General features: G+C 48.4%; 1 protein-coding gene across 3 annotated transcripts in view; it reads left to right on the forward strand.

Moving 5' to 3' along the window:
- CDK13 (cyclin dependent kinase 13) overlaps positions 1–20742 on the forward strand; it is a 1667419-nt gene that overhangs the window by 1577115 nt on the left and 69562 nt on the right. For 2 of the 3 annotated variants that reach the window (XM_069613294.1, XM_069613292.1), the window contains exon 16: positions 17128–17187. The exons of the other annotated variant lie outside the window; for it this stretch is intronic. In XM_069613294.1, coding sequence (XP_069469395.1) covers positions 17128–17187 — 60 coding nt within the window. The remainder of the gene's footprint in view (positions 1–17127; positions 17188–20742) is intronic. 3 annotated transcript variants of the gene reach the window in all.

Raw genomic sequence — 20742 nt, forward strand, 5'->3', positions numbered from 1 at the left:
CGGAACTCCAGGGGCAAGCAAGGTGCTTTTAAAGGATTCGGCAGTGGCTCCTCGACATACCGCCAGGCAGCCCGTTCCTCGTCACAAGAGGCCTACAGAGGGCGCGGCAAGTCAGGAGGACCCCGTTGCCATCACCAATGTGGTCAGGGCGGCAAGGCTGCCTCCAAGCAGGACTGAACCGGCCGTAGCATCGGTTCCCCACCTGAGCACCCCGCTGGGAGGCCAGCTGGCGAAGTTCGTCAGCGTGTGGGAGTCCATCGCCACCGACCGTTGGGTGTTGGATGCCCTGGCCCACGGGCACACTCTGGAATTTCTAAGGAAGTGCCCCTGAATTCCTCCCGTGGCCAGGAAGGAAAATCACATCCCACAACTGCTGCTAGAAGTAAGGGCGATGCTCAAGAAAGGGGCCATCGAGCCCGTCCTGAAGAGGCTCTGGGGCTCCGGAGTATACTCAAGATACTTCCTCGTCAGAAAGAAGACAGGCGGTTGGCGCCCTTTCCTGGACCTGCGTCGGTTAAACAAATATATCAAGGCCCAGAAGTTACGGATGGTCACCCTCCAGCACGTACTGGGACAGCTGGAGGCAGGCGACTTCCTATCGTCGCTGGACTTGGAGGATGCGTACTTCCACATCCCCATTCTAAAAGGACACCGAAGGTTTCTCAGATTCGTAGTCCAAGGACGGCACTACCAATTCAAGGCCCTGCCATTCAGAGTGAAGTTGGCAACCAGGGTATTTACCAAGTGCCTAGCGCCAGTGGTGGTGCAGCTGCGCCTGCAAGGGATCCGCGTTTACCACTACCTGGACGATTGGCTCGTCCGAGCAAGGACAAGGGAGCTCGCCGTCGAGCACACAGCGAAGACCGTCCAACTGCTCACGGACCTGGGATTCTCCATCAACTTCACCAAATCCCACCTGGTTATGTCGCACTGTTTCTGGGAGCCAAGCTCGATACAGTGGCACGATTGGCTTCCCTGTCGGAGGAAAGGACGTGGCCAGGGTGAGATCCATCATGTCACTTCTCGGCATGATGCCCTCTTTCATCTACCTGGTGCCCCTATGCAGGCTGCGGATGCGTCCTCGACAGGAGTTCCTCGACGCCCGTTCGATGCAAGCGGTGGGCAGCTTCGAAGACAAGATCCCGCTCAACGAGGTCTTCCAAGCAATTCGGTGGTCGGGCACCCGCACGCATCTCGCGGCGGGCACAGACTTTCTGTCATGATGCCTACCCCTGGAGCATCAGGCCAGGCCCAGCACCCCCGGAAGCAGGCATCATGCCCTCGGGTAAAAGCCCAGCGGCCCCTTATAGGTACTCTTTGGACTCAGTCCTGGCGCCATAGGCGCCAGGCTCATAAAGGGAGGTGTTTTTTGCACTTACCTGATGCAGACCATGCTGCACGCTTCAGGCCTCCCTGAGACCTGAAAGGGACTATTTTTTCATAGGGACTATTTTTTCATAGGGACTATTTTTTTCACTTGGGCGTGGCCAGGGAAGGATACATACCTAGTTGGGGAAGGATACATACCTGGGACTACTTTGGAGGCTATTTAAGCCACACCCAGACAGCAGCTCATGCTTCGCGTTGTTCTGCTTCCTGCAGCTTAACGCTCACCGTGTCTGCTCCTGGACTACAGCCACGCCCGACTTGAACCTGGAAGACATGCAAGGAAGGAAGAGAAGAGAAAGGTGAAAACCAAGGATTATTTCAAGCTTCTCGCCAGCATCCCTGAAGGAAGACTTCAATTTAAAAGCATTGCGTTGCTCGCTGCAGCGCCACGCTTCACTCACCTGTCCTGTCCTCGAGACATCTCCCGGCTCCATCGCGGCTGTCGGCATCGGACGCCACATCTCTGCACCTAGGGGAGAGAGGAAGAAACAAAAGGTGAGCAGGACACACAGAAGGAAAGCCTGATTAACAGCCATAATACTTACCGGCTTTTCTTCCACATTTCGGGTCGGCGCCGCCCCGTTGGCAGGTACCATACCCCGGCCCCTATGGGGAAAGGACTAGACATTTCAGAGGAATGATGAGGACATCTAGAGGGATCGCCCTCATTACTACTCACCTCGGCAGGTTAACCCCTCGACGCATCGCCTTCATTCTGCACCTGAAATAAAGGACCGATCACAGGTGAGAAAGACAGCATAAAGGGGGCCTCACTTGAACTTTGAACTTTCATACTTACGGCGCATCGCTCAGGAAAGTCAAGTGGATTTTACCAGCGCCATTCTGAAAACCAGTGAAGTAACTGGACGAACGCGCGCCCCTGCACCAGAAGCAGGATGGAGAGTTCAACCTTCCAAACCATAAGGTGAGCTTAAACCGGGTTTGGAGGAATAGAGAGGAACGGAGGGGGGAAGAGGGGAGCTAGCACACCATTCTGCAGACTGTTAATCCCCTTTCTCATCTGCAGAAGGATATTCCTACGGGCCAAGGAAGCACGATTTGGAGGTCCTGTCCAATCGGTGTTCCGGGTCCTGCGGATCACGGTAGAAGAGGCCGCAGTAATCCAGACTAGATCAGCGCCCCCGTGGGAACCAGGTGGGCGTTACACTTTCAGACCCCAGCACACCAGGAGACGCTGACGGATGCCTCCCTGGAGGGTTGGGAGCGCACACCGGAGATCTTCACGCGGGAGGCCTTTGGCTCCCGGAGGAGAGGTCACTCCACATCAACATCCTGGAGCTCCGAGCAGTGTTCAGGGCTCTCAGTTCGTTTCTCCCGTCCTTCAAGGGCAAGGTGGTAAGGATCTTCACCGACAACACCACCGTGATGTTCTACATCCGGAAGCAGGGAGGAACCAGGTCCCCGGCCCTATCCAAGGAGGCCCAGGATCTGTGGCATTGGGCCATTGCCCAGGGGATGTTTCTGGTGCCCTTCCACCTAGCAGGAATAAAGAACACCATCGCCGACTCGCTGAGCAGGGAACTGCGTCAGGACCAAGTGGTTCGCTTTTCCAATGATGGGGCAAACCCCAGATTGACCTGTTCGCGACGGCGGCGACCTCCAAGTGCCAAAGGTTCGCAAGCAGGTTTCCCCAGCCGAGCAGCATGGGCGATGCTTTCTCGTTCCCCTGGGACGGCCTGTTCCTGTATGCGTTCCCTTCGTTGCCATTGCTCCTGCGACTCGTCAACCAACTCAAGAGGTCCCAGTGCAGGATGGTCCTCGTCGCACCGGCGTGGCCGAGACAGATCTGGTTCCCGGACCTTCTGGACTTGTCAGCATCCCAGTCAAACTATCGACGAACGCAGATCTTCTCTCCAGAGAATGAGGCGTCATCCTCCAGCACGACCATGGGTCGCTAAGCTTGCAGGCCTGGCTCCTGCGGCACTAGAGTTTGGAGGGTACGATATCCCGCCGGACTGCAAGGAGGTGCTTGCAAAGGCCAGGGCGTCCTCAACTCTCAAGTGCTATGGACACAAATGGAAGAGGTTCTCTGTCTGGTGCTGTGCACAGAAGATTAACCCTCTGCGAATTACGGCCCCTCAAGTGCTGCTGTACCTGCTGTCGCTGGCCAAGGCGGGGCTGGCTCATGCCTCCATCAAAATACATCTGGCGGCGATCTCGCGCTACATCAGAACTACGGGACGATCATCTCTGTGGTCTCATCGCCTGGTGAAGGAGTTTATGAAGGGACTGTTCCGTTCATTCCCGCCGGTGAAGGCTCCGTCCCCAGCGTGGGAGCTCAACGTGGTGCTGACCAGGCTCATGGGGGCACCTTTCAAGCCTCTACATCCGGCACCGCTGAAGTTCCTGGCGTGGAAAACTGCATTTCTTGTGGCCATCACCTCCGCACGACGAGTGGGAGAGATCCAGGCCCTATCCTGCAACCCTCCATACTTGACTTTTCACGAGACGAGGGTGGTGCTGAGGAAGCACCCCTCCTTCATGCCCAAGGTGCCGTCGGACTTCCATCTCAACAGCCCTTGGTGTTACCAGTTTTCTTCCCTTCGTCGTCGGCCGAGAGGACTTTGCACTCGCTGGATGTAGCTAGAGTGCTGAAGTTCTACGTGGACCGCACAAAGAGTTTTTGGAAGACATCACAACTGTTTGTCAACTTTGGACCTGTGAACCAAGGGAAGGCCCTCTCGAAGGCTTACATTTCCAGATGGCTCTCCGGCTGCATCATGCACTGTCACCGGTTGGCAAACCGACTGTTGCCCGGCCATCCGAGAGCCCATTTGACCAGAGCGATCATCGCTGCTACCACGGCGTTCTTGTCTGGTGTACCCCTGCTGGACATCTGCAGGGCTGCTACGTGGAGGTCGACGCACACCTTCATGAGATTCTACTGCGTCGACCAGGATTCCAGGGAGGAGTCCAGGGTCGGCCAAGCAGTGCTGCGCAACCGGTTTGCCTGAAGGTGGGCCTGGTGAGGAGGTAAGCGTTGCTTAATGTTGAGTTTATGTAATGCTTAATGTTGAGCCTTGCCACCTCCCGTGGTTGTGCATGTGTGTACTGCTATATATTCTTATATTCATGAGCATCTGAATCCATGCCAGACCCCATGCTGGAGAAGGAACAAGTTACTTACCTGTAACTGTTGTTCTCCAGCATGGGTCTGGCATGGATTCACACGTGAACCCTCCCTCCTACCCCTCGGCGGCTCTTCACTTGGTCATACTGCCACTTTACGTGCTACCAAATCTGAGGATGGCTGTCAGGGGAGGAGCTTAGGGAGAGGGCAGTCATTGGCTGGGGGCAGAATGACCCAGAGACCAGTGATTGGTTACTACTAAGAAAGACAGATCAGAAACGAAACTGATATTGATTTTTTTCTTTACCAAGGATTCCCAGCCTGACGATGGGGAATATTCATGAGCATGTGAATCCATGCCAGACCCATGCTGGAGAACAACAGTTACAGGTAAGTCACTTGTTCCTTCCACTACAACACCCACACCTCTACGGAATAAAAAACCCACCCTCTAGACTTCGAATCAAAACAATTGGAGATTTCTTTAGTATATCTCAAATTAACCAAGAGGCCACTAGAACCTTCAAACAAATGCTTTCTTTTCTTCTGTGGGAAATTCAAGCCCTTAACATTCCAGGTGGAGAAAACCAGTATACCCGTTCAACCACGAAAGTAAAAATAAGTGTTGCCACCCATCAACTTGCCCCTTCTTCGCATTATGTCCTCCCTTTCACTAATCCTCTTAGTAGACCACCATAACACCTCAGGAAGGTTGCACTCAGGATCCTTTGCATGTTTGTCTCAGAATAATTGTCTACTCCCAGATTAGGTCATTATTACATTGCATTCATGCACCGTCAATGACCGTTTCCCCTCTGAATAAACATTCATAACCCAGAGAAAAAGAAAAATTACAAATAAAATAAGAACGGTGACAAACTGCTAGTAGGCAGTCCCATAGTAAATAATCAATTTAATAAATGGGAAGACAATTGGAAGCATACAGTTGTGACACACCTAACATAACAGCAAGAGGCAATTGCACACACCCTGCACACCATACAACACATCGAACAAACAACAAAAAGGTAATCGAGCATCAGTCCAACAGTCTGATGAACCATAGACTGATGACTAAACATATTTACGAAATACTTTGTGATAAGAACCATACCCCCAGAACCCTATACCCGCCACAAAAATTCTCATAAACAAATGAACAGTTCCCTCCCTCATGTTGCAAACATACACAGCAAGTAGCGTATCCAACAAGAAAATGAGCAATTGGCCTCAAGAGCAAGTAACACAGTAGCAATGGAATAGCCCTAATCCTTTTCCCAAGTATGTCCACAGTAGTCCAATCAAAAACATCCCCGACCAACGCATCAGATCAAGCAACAAGTGTAACGCAATACCCAAACCCCCAGGCAGCAACATAAACTGACTGAGCAGCGTGCACCACAAGGCGTACATAATAAGGAAGTCCAAGACCGGACAACCCCTGTTATCGACACACCGCCCCCCAAATGGCCTTGCAGCCTGCCCTACGAAGTTGCCATGGCAGAGCAACCGTCTCCATAGCCCAGTCCACCCACTCCTGCCAGTAAAACTGAGCTCCACAGGTCTGCTACGGATGCCAGCCATCGGAGTCTCTCATCCACGCCAGCAGCTGCATTGTTGGAGAAGCAGGATACACCGGACCTCGCAAACTCCCAGCCCACGACCATCGTCCATATCCGCAGCATGCACCGCAATGCAGGAAGATGCCCTATTCCAAGTGGCTGCTCGCACAACATTCTGAGACGTGGAATGAAAATAAACCATTGCAACGGAAGCCATTATATAATTCAATAATAAAAACAAACCTGCAATGCCAGAATCCAACCCCCCTAAAATGCATAATACAATCACTTCAGTAATCCAGCCAGGATCTCCAGTATATCGTCTCTTCTTTTTTTTCATTGAGCCTCTCTGTGCAACAGAGGCAGCCTCCTTCATAGGCGCTTGGTCCAGATCCACTAGAAACACCACTGCACTCCTATAATCAGTAAAGGAATGTAGCTGACCATCCAAAACAACTCGAAATATTGCTGGATAAATGATATGATACTTAACATTTTAATTCTCGCCTTCGCCACATTGAATGCTCTTCCCTGCTTAGGTCCCAAAAGATCATGATCTTGTGCCCCTCCACCCCCACGCAAGATCCCCCTAACTCACTTGCTTTCTTCAAAATTAGCTCCCTAATTGGAAATCTCAAACTTCACAATTAAGTGTCTTGGTCACTGACCAGACGCTGACTTTGGGCCCAATGACTATGTGCCCTCTCCATCTCCAAAGGCATTTTGGACTCCAAAAAGAGCACAGTAGTCTGGGTTTTCCCCTAAGAAGTCCATCGGATTACCTCTTTCACATTCTCGGGAAATCCAACCACACGTTATTTCCCGTGGAGAAAGTATCCTGTTCAGATAGTTTTAGGGTTATTTCTTGTTAGACAAGATTGTATGCCATACCCTGTGGGAGACTCCACCAGCCTTGTCCTCTTGGCAATAGTTAACCCAACCTTTTGGTATAAGCATGTACTACACAAGTTAGTGACTGAGCAGCAAGGCTTATCTCAAGAAGGGTCAATGTGAGCTGTAGGGTTATAGCATAGAGATTCACAGTGACAAGTATCCAAATAAACACTTACACTCAAGGTTTCTTGATTAAATAATTATTTATTGATTTAAGTCATTTGAATAAGCCTTTATTAGAAGGGAGCAAATATATGTAACACAAAAATAAACTTCAAAATACACTGTTTCTTTAAATCAGTAGATACCCATTTGGAATGGCAGACACACTTCCTACACCCCAGGTGGCTTAAATAACTAGGACACTGTGGACATTGATATATCACTAGCACATTTAGAGCAATACTGAGCTTGGTGTCAAAGGGAAACAATAAGGGAATAAAACAATGGTTAACAAATATTATTAAGCAGGTAAGTACTTTTGAACCCCCAATGCAAAGTAAATGAACCCTTTCTCAGCTACACAAGTTATATGTGGACTTTTGTTGAGGGATAGTTAAAGCACAAAGTCAGAGGATATACGTGTCTTTCAGGGAGCCAAGACAGCCAATGTCAATTGAGCAAAAGTCTAGGTGAGCTGAAGCACTTCTTGAAGATAAGTAAAAAGTCTTGCACAATGTTTTAGAAATCTTTGTAGAAAATGACATTGTTGGGCCACAAGCTGGGAGGCTTGTGAGGGGCAAAGCTGCAAGCAACTCTGTAAAAACAACCAAGACAAGTTTCAACTGAGAGCTAGCAAGGCTACACAACAAGAGTTAGCCCTTAGATTCACAGTACCTTAGGTCTGAAGAAATTGGTTCCAGCTGGCTTATGTTCCTGTTGTAGGTCTGCAGATCCTGTTGTTCCTGGGCCTCCATTGTAGGGACAAGAGGGAGGACGTCTGGGGACTCCTGCACTACGAATAGAAAGTTGGCGGCAGCAATAGGCAAACTTCAGATCAGCAGCACTTTGCAATTTCAGCTTCTCACAGGTGGCACCACCGCAGTTCTCGGATACCTTATGGACTTTCCTCGCATCTGGGGTCCAGCACTCTTTTGAGGTGGCTCTGGCTTGGTCAGTCCTGCTTTATGGGAGTCAGGAGGGTCTTCCTGGAGCTCGGGTCCGACTTGGACACTCACTCGATTCTGGTGTTCTTCTCCCTGGCAATCGGTTCCTGCAGCAGCAGTGAAAGTACAGCCAGCTCCGAGAGGATTTCCAGATTAGTTCATCTTGGGGTTGATTGGTCCCACCAACCCAAGGGGAGAAGGCATCCTTTGCAGGGCTTCTCTAAGCGAGGCGAATTTGGAGCTTCAGCATTGCAGCAGGGCTTCACCGGCAAACGAACAGTCCAGAAGTTGCAGCAGGTGTCTCTTCCAAGTTCTTCTTCGGATTCCTTCGTCCAGTGGTCAACTTTGCCTTCCAAGCAAAAGTCCTCGCCTTTTTATGCAGGTTTCTCCCATTCATTCGCAGCCTAGCGGTCAATCGGAGGACAGCCAGCCAATCACCTTTGGGTGCATTCCTGTAATTAAGGGGATTAAGCTCAGGGAGTTTCGGGCACCTCCCTCGTTCCTGCTCTGCCAGACACGGTGTACCCAGAGGCGGGCTTCACTACTGAAGCCCACCAAAGACAAAACGACCAAAGAGACCTGGTTTGGCGCGCAGAGTAAATCTCAAGAAGGACCTTTCCAACAAGAAACGACAAAAAAAGACCGGGGCCATTTTGACAAAATGGGAACCTATGGATGCTTAACTGCAGCTGCAATTGACCACTGCCTCCAGCCATTAATTGTAGAAAGGCTAACATAAAAATGTTACATGAGAAATTAGACAAAGGTGATAGTAAGTAATCCCTCCAGCACCCTATGAGCGTGTGCTGGATCTAGAAAGTTACAAAATGTAAGTAAAGTAAATTTCACTTCACTGCTCTTGGAAACCGTAGTTTCACCAAGAGAATGTATTTAAACCTTTGGGAAATCTGGAAGACTGCCCTGTTTCACTGCACTGAAGGGTGCTTTGTGACACAATGTAAAAAGATGATGCCTATGGAGTTTGTCAGACTCCAAAACCAAAAGAAACCGAGTTCAAATCACAGCAGAAATACATGAGTGGGGGAAAAAGGTCTCTCTCTCCAGGATAGAAATAAGTTAGAAGGGAATTGGCACATTCCTGAGAATTCTGAATAAGATTTCTCATTTTGTTGTTCAGGTTCCCTTATCTGCTCTTCCATCTTCAAAGCTTTATCATCCATAGTTAAGATGCACTGCCACTGAATACGCTTTAGAAGAAAATTCCACATACTTCGCCTCAGAATTAAACAGCTTGGTTTTAATCTCACCAATATCCAACGTCACTTTGGTCAAAAGTTCCAGTAATTTGTCATCCCTCCTTTCTTTGTCTGAGGTTTTCTCTCCTCCTTTGTCTTTTAGCCGGTTGGGATGCTTCAGCAGTGCTAAAGTCAGATGACATAAGTTTAAGAGAGGTCAAGTCTCAGGGCACAGCCTTCAAGCTGCCATCCCTGGAGCCGACAGTTGTAGAATTCCTTCATTTTTTAACTCCATATCTCCACTGTAAGAGGGACTGATGAGCTGTGACGTTGCTTTTCCATTGTGTAAATGGATGCCAATTGATCAGAAGCCCATTTCTGTCATGGCTTGGTTACGTCCTGTTTTCCAGCTTGAACCACTGACGCAAAGTAAATGTGCAATGTGAACTGTGTGTCTGGGAAGCTGTACCCACTCTACAGTACCCTACCTAGTAAAAACTTCCTGGGGACTTTTGAAACACTTCTGGGCACAATAAAAATGACATGGACACTTTCTCAATATTTTTAGCATTTGTAAGTGTTAAGCACACAAGAAGTATACCGAGTAGGAAAAGATTACACAGCAAGAGGGCCACTTTCTGTACCAATTTTACACCAAATAGATACTTTTTTTTTCTCAGTCAATGAATCATGCATTTCGAAGGGATTGTGTCCTCCGGCGTATTGCTTATCTTTGATAGATCCATCTCCAGCTTGCTGGCCTTGGAAAAAAAAATTCAGTAGAGAGCACTGCGCGTCAACGTCCCTCGAGCTGATGTCCCTCAATGGCCTCCGTATCGGCGCCGACGTCACCACGCGTATAAATAGACTCGCGCAGCGTCCATTGCTCAGTTCCGTTTTTCCGCGCTTCTTGGGGCCTCAGAATATCGTTGCTCAGTTCTTCAGTCAATATATCGATATATTCCTCGTGAATACCGACTCGTACTCGATGGCTTCCTCACCCGAACTGACGACTCCACGGTCCGGCTTCAAAAAATGTCGAGACTGTGGAAAGAAAATGTCGTTGACGGATCCTCACAGGATCTGTTTGTGGTGCTTGGGAATCGAGCACCATTGTTCGGAGTGCGAGGACTGCATGTCCATGACGGTGAAAGCCTTGAAGGAGCGTAAGGGGAATCTCGAAAGAGTTAAGGCAGTTAAAACTTCATTGAAAGTTTCCTCGGCGGAGTCGAGACATTTGTCTCCTCGCCATCATGAAAGACATTCTCGTTCGAGATCTCGAAGCAGTTCCCATCACTCTTCGAGATCTAAACATTCAAAAAAGAGACGTCGAAGATCCCCTGCCTCGTCTTCGTCCGTTTCCCCAAAAAAAGGGTCTCCTGTCCCACAAAACATAGCTCTCAGGCTGAGTGGGAGGAATTCAGGAAAAAGATGCTAAGCGTCTTCGAAAAAGCGGCCTCGACCCCCTCGAAGACTGCTGAGGGTGATACCCTGGGTGAAAGACCCGAAAAATCAAAAAGCCGCGAGTCGCCTTACCCGGCGAAAGAAGCCACTCGAGAGCGTTGCAAACCCTCGAGGAAAGGCAGAGTTGCGTCTTCGTCGTCGAAGATCCCTTCGACTCATAGATCGGCGTATTCGACGCTGTTATCGAAGGGTTCTTCGACTCAGAGGTCAGTCGAGTCGACGCCGAGAAAGGACAAACCCACGGCCACCTCACAGCCAGTGGCCATACCCAGAGCCTCGAGCACGAGAATGTCGTTGACGACCTCGAGTAGAATCCCGATACTCTGGAGTTCGAGGCCTCTACCACCTTTCTTGACGCCTTTTTCGATAGCTTCGAAGCCTTTAACGTCTGCGTTGACGTTTTCTCTGCCAATCATGGCAAATCTGGCTCTTTCTGCTCTGGAAATGGGATTTATACCATTTTCAACACCTGACCACTCCAGGGTCTTATCTTCTATTTATGAAGGAGAGGATTCAGATCAGGAAAGGCCTTTTGAGTTGCAGGGATCTACAACTCCTGCAATAATGGAATTTAACTCTGAGGAAGGTAGTTTGAAAGACCTCCTTGAATCCCTACAGGAAGCACGTGGGTTGGACACTTCCCCAGAAGTGGAATTTGCCACACCAGACCCAGGGGAACATGCTGAAACCCCTTCTAGAACCTTGATGGCAAAGATAATCGAGTTTATGGGATGGTCCGCACCCTCACCTGCTTTTCAGCAAGACCTCCTCAGACATCTTGGTCAAAGGTCCACAGGAGGAACTTGTACTGCCATTTCATGCAGCATTACAAAGGAGAATATTGGCAAACTGGGAAACACCTGGGGTGATCCCGGCAGTTAACAAGAAACTATCAGCTAAATATCGGGTGTCCTCTGCTGACCCTGAATATTTATCCAAACGCCCAACTCCGGAGAGTCTGGTTGTTCAGGCAGCTACTTCAGCAGGCAGTAAATCGGATTACCCTACTGTTCCACAGGACAGGGATGATGAGAGATATGACGCTATGGCCAAAAAAGTCTTTTCTGCATGTAGCATGGCGTTGAAATCCATCAATGCTACTTGTACGCTCGCAAGGTTCAGCCACACACTTTGGGAGTGTGCTTCATCAGCGGCTGACTGCCTCCCGGAGGGAGAAGAAAGGGAAGCGTTTCTCAACATCATTAAGGATGGTAAGGACGCAATGTGCGAATCCCTTCAGACTGGCATCGATTCTGCTGACAGTATCAGCAGGGCCATGGCAGCAAGTACAACAACCAGGAGATTTGCTTGGTTGCGAGTCTGGTTTTGCTCCAGATGTGCAAAGCAGACTCTTGAATATGCCCTTTGACGGCTCTTCTTTGTTTGGTAAGGAGGCGGATGACAGTTTAGAAAAACTACAAACATCAAAGGCAGCAGCAAAATCCTTAGGAGCTGCAATCCGTCAGACACTGTATCGCCCCTCAGGAACCTCTTGGAGAGGTAAGTCCTTTCGCTGCTATTCCGCATTCGGAAAAGGCAGAGGACAGCCGGTTCAAAGGGGTCAGAAGAAATTCACCCGAGGTGGACGGGGTAAAAACACAAAAGCCGCAGCAGGTGCCTCTTGACCCTCGGCATCTGCATCAGCCGCCTCCAAACCGCTCTGAGGACTCTCTTCACAAAACACCAGTAAGGGGGCAGGTTAACTCAAAATCTGACGGAATGGCAGGCTATTACGTCAGATGCTTGGGCATTGGAGACAGTTGCCCAAGGTTACTGCCTGCCTTTTCTACGCATCCCTCAGTCATCCACCAGAGCACAGCTCTCTAAAAGTTCCAGATCCGCTCCTCTTGCAGGAAATTGTAGACCTGCTAGAGAAAGGTGCCATAGAACCGGTACCTGTAGCGGAGAGGAACAAGGGCTGGTACTCCCCCTACATTCTCATACCGAAGAAAGACAGAGGACTGAGACCTATCTTGGACTTACGAGAATTGAACAAGTTCCTCAGGAAGGACACGTTCAAGATGGTAACTCTCTCTCAGATCCTTCAGGCCCTCCAGCTCCAGGACTGGCTGGTATCTCTGGACCTCCAGGATGCTTATTTCCATGTGCCAATCTATCTCAAACACAGGAAATACCTGAGGTCCGCAATTGGCGGCTCTCATTATCAATTTCGAGTTCTGCCATTTGGGCTGACCACCGCCCCGAGGGTCTTCACCAAGCTAATGTCGGTAGTGGCTGCAATTCTAAGGAGGGAAGGGATCCATGTCTATCCCTACCTGGACGATTGGCTAATCAGAGCTGTATCTTCGGAACAAGCTCAGATCCAGCTAGATTATGTCTACCACTTCCTTCACAAACTGGGCTTCCCCCTCAATTTAAAGAAGTTGCAGATGATACCATCACAGAGACTCCAGTTCATTGGAGCGGTCCTGGACACTTCCCTGGGAAAAGCCTCGCCACCAGAGGTGAGGGCTCAAGATATTCTGCAGATGGTCACCAAATTTCAAAATGCCCAACGTCTCCCAGCCTTCGACTTTTTGAGGTTGCTAGGCCTCATGGCATCCTTCATCTTCCTTGTGCCAGAGGCTCGCCTGAGAAGGAGATCTCTTCAGTGGGCACCGAGAACTCAGTGGTCGCAATTCTCAGGGAGAATGACAGACCTCCTTCAGATTCCGGACAAGGTGGCTCGAGACCTTCAGTGGTGGGCCTGCCAGAAAAACATCTTGAAGGGGGAACTGTTTTGGCAACCATGGCCGGAGATAAAAGTAGTCACAGATGCCTCACTGACTGGGTGGGGAGCCCATACCAACGACTTGACCATCAGCGGTCGTTGGTCTCCATCGGAGTCCAGACTACATATCAACCTGTTAGAGCTGAGAGCAATCAGACTAGCGCTGAAAGCTTTTCTGCCATCTGTACAAGGGGAAAAATGTCCTGATAATGACGGACAACACAGTGGCCATGCACTACCTCAACAAAAGAGGAGGCGAAGGATCACTACCACTGTGCAGAGAGGCGATGCAGCTCTGGTTTTGGGCAATCCAAGAAGGAATCTCTCTATCAGCAGTCCACCTAGCCGGAGAGAAGAACTTGACGGTGGACGCTTTGAGCAGGCAGGGCACAGTCTCCCACGAGTGGGAACTAGCTCAGGAGGTCCTTCAGGAGTTCTTAGCCCTTTGGGAAACCCCTCAAGCGGATCTGTTTGCCACCAGTACCAACAGAAAGTGCGATCTGTTTTTTTCAAGGGAATTTCTCCCAAGAGGAGCTCTAGGCGACACGTTCGTAGTGGACTGGGAGTTTCCACTCCTGTACGCGTTTCCACCAGTCCGTCATTCCTCAAATAATCAGGAGGTTGGGAAGATTCCGGAGAACCATGATCCTAATTGCCCCAGACTGGGCCAGGAGAACGTGGTACCCGTACCTTCTGGACAAGTCCATCTGCCCTCCAATTCGTCTTCCACTCAAGGAGAATCTTCTCTCACAAAAGGGAGGTCAGGTTCTCCATCCAGACATCAGAACTCTCAACCTTCACGCCTGGCTTCTGAAAGGTTGAGATACAAGGATTGGGACCTCCCTGATGACGTCATGGAAGTGTTACTTTCGGCCAGAAGGCCAGCAACTAAGTCTTTATACCGCTGCCGTTGGAACAAGTTTTGCAGCTGGTGTAGAGAAGAGAATATCGACCCCTTTTCATGTGGTACACCAACGGTGTTATCCTTTCTACTCTGCTTGGCAAATTCAGGCCTCCAAGTTGGCACTATCAAGGGCTATCTCGCAGCACTATCGATCTTCAAGCGCACTACGGAGGAACCTTTGTATTTCAAATTACCCTTAGAAATACAATTTCTAAAGGGATTAACTAATGTCTACCCTCCAAGACCTTTCCAGGTTCCTTTATGGGATTTAAATTTAGTCTTAAATTTCCTGATGGGTACTCCTTTCGAACCACTCCACTCTTAACATTTCTGACCCTTAAAACTGTCTTATTAGTGGCTTTAACATCTGCTAGAAGGGTGAGCGAATTACAAGCTCTATCTTGTAAACCCGCTCATACAATTTTCCATAAAGACAAGGTTGTCCTACAGGTGAAGCCTAATTTCCTCCCAAAGGTGGTTTCTGAATTTCACATCACTCAGAAAATTACCTTACCTTCATTCTATCCGCCTCCCCATCCGGGGAAAGAGGAAGAAAGGCTACATAGGCTGGACCCAAGGCGGGCTTTAAGCTTTTACATCAGCAGACTTGCTAGGATTAAACAAGCAGACAAATTGTTCGTGGGTTACTCAGGGCACAAGTTGGGACTACCGATAACAAAACAAACCATTTCCAGATGGATTATTTTGGCCATTCTGGAATGTTACAAACTGGCAGGAAAAGAGCCTCCTCAAAATCTTAGGGCTCATTCAACCAGGGGTATCGCAGCCTCCTCGGCCCTCCAAAGAGGGGTTCCGGTTCGAGACATATGTGCGGCTGCCACATGGTCGTCCGCACATACCTTCACAAGATTTTACAACCTGGATTCATCCTCTAGTCAAGAGACTAGGTTTGGTAAAGCCGTATTACATTCGGTTCATTCCTAAAAGGAAACATGGAGTTTTACTCCCACCTCCAATTGCACACCACAGCTATGGGAGTCTATCAAAGATAAGGAATACGTCGGAGGACACAATCCCTTCGAAGAACAAGTTACTTCTTACCTTGTAACGTTCTTTCGATGGGATGTTCCTCCGACGTATTCCTTATCGCCCCTCCCATCTATCCCCGCAGTAATACTTCCCTTGTGGTTGCAGCTTACGCTCCTTCAAGGTCAATAACCAATTCATGTACAACATAACGTCAAAACGGAACTGAGCAACGGACGCTGCGCGAGTCTATACGTGTGATGACGTCGGCGCCGATACGGAGGCTGTCGAGACATCTGCTCGAGGGACGTCGACGCGCAACACCCTCTACTGAAATTTATTTTTCCAAGGCCAGCAAGCTGGAGATGATCTATCAAAGATGAGGAATACGTCAGAGGAAAATCCCATCGAAAGAACGTTACAAGGTAAGAAGTAACTTGTTCTCCCATTTGATCCAGGTTTAGCTGGATGTTGCTCGTCAAGTTGTCCTTTTTCGCAAATCACTGTTTAATACCTAGGTAGACAAATCGGTTTGCTACCTGCTTTGTATACCAAGCTTCAAAGAAACCTCTATACATTAAACATTTTGGGGGAATTTGTCTTATAGGTATCGATTTTAAAACCTTGGTCTTCTGATTTTGTTTTTTCAGGGTCAACAGCCATGACTTAATTGAAAGGTCATGCTGACACATCCGGATCAAGTAGTCTTCTGCATATAGTAATACCTATTCTAGTGAGTCACATACTTGGATGCCATGAATGACTGTTTCCACCCGGGCTTCCATTTAAACCTTACACAAAAGGGGGGGGGGCGGCGGCGATAGGGCACCCCTGCCTTGTTCCACCGTTCAGAGAATACTTCTAAAAAGAGGCCCATCAGAAACTCTGGCCCTGTGCCACCATACAGAGCTGAAATCCGGTTAAAAAGGTCTGTGCCAAACCAAATTTCACATATTGGAGATAATCCAACCCTCGCTATCAAAAGCCACCTCTGCCTCTATTGGTCCCAATGGGGGAGCCAGGCCTTTTTCCCCATGTGGCAGGCATTCATTTGCTCTCATATTGCCATGTCGGTTCTTTCCCCAGGAATGGGGCACACTTTGCTAAGGATAGCAATAAAAACAAATGTGCATGAGTGGCACAGTCCGCTTTCAATTATTGTTGGCCGTTCAATTATTGTTGGCTTCCCTTCTGCAGTCCTGTACTTGCCAAGGCTGAAGGTTTCATTGCTTAGTTATCAGTTGACACTTTCTTTATTCATGAACAAGGAATCCTTTGGTTCTTTGTGCCTCCTATTTAACTTACTGGTACCAATAATGCATCCATCGCAGGTACCCCAGTTGTGAGGCCTGCCTTATGGATAACGCGCCCAGTGGTCTTTCTACTCTTGAACACACATCCCTATTGCCACAGAGGGAACAAATGCTTCCAACCTGCACTCATCAAAGAGTTTTCTGCACATCTGCTGCAACCGCTCCCCCACTAACTGCTCGACCCTCCCGCCTATCCGTCTCTGCTTCCTATGAGACACAAATGGTTTCTCTGTCATGAATTCTTCATTAACGTATGCATAGAAAATATCTTTCCGTGAGTGGGAACCTAAAACGCACTCCATTCCAAACTTTTAAATTTGAAATGCCGCCAATGTATAATCAGCCACTTTTTAGAATTACTTTTTTATTTTTCAACATTGAATACAGAAAAACAAGTGCAGGACACTGTTTTTGTTGTTTTTGCTTTGCAACTTGCAAAACCTCAGTAAATGAGAGAAAATGAGAGAACAGTAACTTATTTTCTTCATAGGAAACTTGCAGGTCATTGCCCAGCTGCGACCGAAGCTCTTGGAGGAGGACCGCAGTGACAGTAAGGTTTTGCTTATTTTTTCCCCTATTCACAGAAAGGGACCCCTCAACAGTACTGCCTTTTACCAGTGTATTATCCTAACGTGACCTTTTGGTAAAGACATTTTCATATAAATGGATACTTGTCATTTACTGTTTATTTTTTTAGAAAAAATGAGCAGATTTGTCTCCTTTGTTTGTGGCTTCTCTTTTGTCTCCGTTTTATCATGATTATCGTGTTGCTCTGGTACCTGAAGTGTGGTGACGAGATGGCAAAACAGGACCAACATGAAATGTGCATTTCAACATTCTCCTGGAGATTCCACGTCTAGATGGACATCTTCCTTAGCAAGCTGCTCACAAACTTTCAGTAGGGTGTTAGTGTATCTTGGCGCTGAGATGATATGCTTCTTCGACTAAGGACATGCCATTGCTGCCCTTCTAATGGAGCACACTACCTCACATGCCCTGTTTCTTTTTTCCTCCATGCTGTCTTCTCGGAACAAACCTTTTGAGGTTTAAGAACTGCAGGGACTGCAATGCTAACATGTTCCTAACTGACCCTCCCCGTGGGTGAATGGTGTCTATATGTAAATCATAGTGTTGAGCAATGTCAGTCTTTGGAGAGTAAGGATAGCTCCGGGGCAACACATTTGTCTTGGAAGCAAGACAACACAGTGCCACACAATGGTTTGATTTCGTATTATGTACCCTGAGGCTCTCGGAGAGCAGATTGCTAAGTTGCCGTCAAGCCCCCCTCCCTCCAAGTCCCCAACCCCCATCTTATTCAAGGTCCTTCGAGAAAGATATGGAGAAGGATGCCAAGGACCAACCTCCTGAAAAAGGAGAGAAAATAATCACAGGCTAAGGAGATCCCTTTCCCTCCGCGAATCGCACCATTCCTCCTCTTTGCGCACAAATAGGAAGCACCGATCTATGAATGAGTTTGAGGAATAGTCATACTCCCAGGGTGGTAAGGCTTCCTTTCCTTCTGAATATGCTTCCATGAAGTAATCGGAGGATCTCAATACATTAGATATTTTTGCCAAGGCCTCCATGGGTATGGTTTCAGCATCAAAATGGGCATTGGTGCTCGCAGGACCTGCTCAGGCTGGTAGAGGTATCCGGGAGAGGACAGTTGCAAGCCGGTCGGCTTGACTCTTTCTGCCTCAGCAAGACACTGCCTGTCTACTTCAAGTCTCTGCATGTGTCAGCATCTGTGGCGGTCTGTGCTTTCAGCCTGCAGAGCTCAGACCATCGATAGCTACGTCTTCAAACCTAGCGCTTTGTTCAGATTATGCAGGCAGTTTGATGGGGAGTGACCATGTTCCCAGTAGGTAAGAGCCTCTTTGGGTTTCATACAACCAGCCTTACCATATTTCATGGCTAATGAAGTGGGGATCCTGAAGTTGGAGGTGGATTTGCAAGACGCAAGTGGGCTAGGTACTTGGCTGGATTTGGAGATGCAACATGAAATCCCAATATGGGCACCCTAATACACTTTACCGATGAACCGTTGAGAGAGTGGTTGAGGCGTTGGTTCCGAGGCGCCATCTAAATAACTTCTGAAGTTTGAATTAATAAACATTCAAGTTGGGATGCATCGACAGGAACAGTTGGTCCCTGTCGACCCCTCTTGGTCGACAAGGAACTTCTTTTTTTAAAATATTTTTAAATGCAAGCAATTACAGGGGTATCGGGTCTTTCTCTCTCGACACCCTACATCAGAGAGCTTGGTCGTCCAAATGGCAGTGGCTGATGGGAAGCTTTCTGTCTATTTCAACTCTGCCACCCAACAAAGATAAATGAACTGGGGATTTGGTCTCAGGGTGCACGGCCCTTAAGGCTGTGAATGCCTCCTGTGCTGAACATGCATGTGTTTTATGGTGGTTAATTTCAGAATCTTCTGGACGGTATGATCAGAGATGGTTTCCCTGACATGGTGTTGGATGGTAAAGAGGTGATGTCAGTGGCTGCAAGCCCATTTAGATGCGGCAGACTTTGTTGGCAAGCCTATGGCAGCAGTGTCATTGCATAAGTATATCCTCGTGGTTTGACCGTATGGTTTCGTCCCAGATGTGTATTAGGAAAGGTTTCTCTTTTAGGCAACTTATCCTCCATAACCTATGGACCCCCCCCCACCCCCAAAACCTTTTGCTTTTGTTAGACACCCTATCCTGACTTTTTACAGAGAAGTGAAGCCTTCACCTTCACTGGCCTTTATGCTAATCAGTTATAGGGAAACTGACCAGTTCATCAGACTTTCAGTACTTACAAACTGTTTACCTTTTGTATTTTACTTGATACCTGTTGGGGTAACTTTTTCATATTGCACACAGCATCTTTTTTGTATCCCCCTAGACTTTTCCCAAAGGGATTTTTGGTTACTTTTATATGCGCCTAAAGACAAGCTGGTGGCAACAGTTACAGGTTTACCACTTCTGCTATATTTTTAGTGTGCCCATTCGCATTTACCACGTTGGGCTACTAACAGTGACTAGTGTCCTAAAATGGCTGTGCCACAAGATTTTTCGATTGTTCTTTGGCCATGTTTTCTTTGGCATTCTGCCTGCCTTCTCAGTCAGCAATTCCTTTTTATGGTCATGGATTTGCCCGGTAAAGCAGCTTTTTTCGCAGGCTAGTGCATGCCATGCGTCTATGGATCCAGGAAATGGACTGGGGCTGTCTGGCCCCAATCCACAAACTGGTGCTAGTGAGTGTGGTGTGTATGCATAAGTCGGCCCCACAGTGGTCCCTGAGTGGTGCAGATCCTTGATATTAGAGGGCTGAGCTCCAGCAGATCCAAAGAGGAGCAAAGTATTGTGTAGCTTCGCAGATGACTAAAGACCCATGGACAAATCCTGAAGAAGCCTGGCGACCATTCTTGCTGCTTTCCCAGTGAAGCCCTGCTAATTTACCTGAGCTCAGAAGACACTGGCCTGTGCTTCGACCCTTTGGACTGATGGGACCAACCAGTCTTGACGCCTTCTAACGATCCTGCAGCCTTCAGAAGTGTCCCTAGACCACCCAGTGTGACTGAACAGCTATATTTTGGGCTACCGTGCCAGAAGTGTTGATGTTCCATGTTTTTGGCCTGTGTTTTTGCCCAGAACTTTAGTAGTCGCCAGCTACTCCTTAAAGTCGCCGTCCTGCCAAGTTTCAGCATCCAGAATTCCTGTTCTGAATCCCCCATCTGGTAGAGTGTCCTGAAGAGTCCTGCGTTGGTGCCTGCTGCATTTCTTTGCTCCGCTGACAGGGTTGCACTGAGCTCCGGGATCCGACCGGAAACTTCTCGACACCTGCAGCTCATGGGCCTCTTCTAAATCCAATGGTGAGAAAAACTACCTCCAGCAACTCCCATTCAACCTGCCAAGTCCTTTTGGAAAATTGCATAAGGGAGTTGAGTAGTCAAAATACTTACTGGTGCCCCTACCTCCTCAATTATAAAGGTTGTGAAGAGCTTTCATTTATTCCATTCTCAACTACTTGCCATCCTTTCATGTGTATAGGTGAATTGGGTGCATTGTCATAACCAAAGGCGACTGTATATATGTTTGTTTTATATTTAGTGTTGTCA

This window comes from Ambystoma mexicanum, chromosome 5p (assembly GCF_040938575.1).
Source record: "Ambystoma mexicanum isolate Mex_15411 chromosome 5p, UKY_AmexF1_1, whole genome shotgun sequence".
NCBI classification, from domain to species: domain Eukaryota; kingdom Metazoa; phylum Chordata; class Amphibia; order Caudata; family Ambystomatidae; genus Ambystoma; species Ambystoma mexicanum.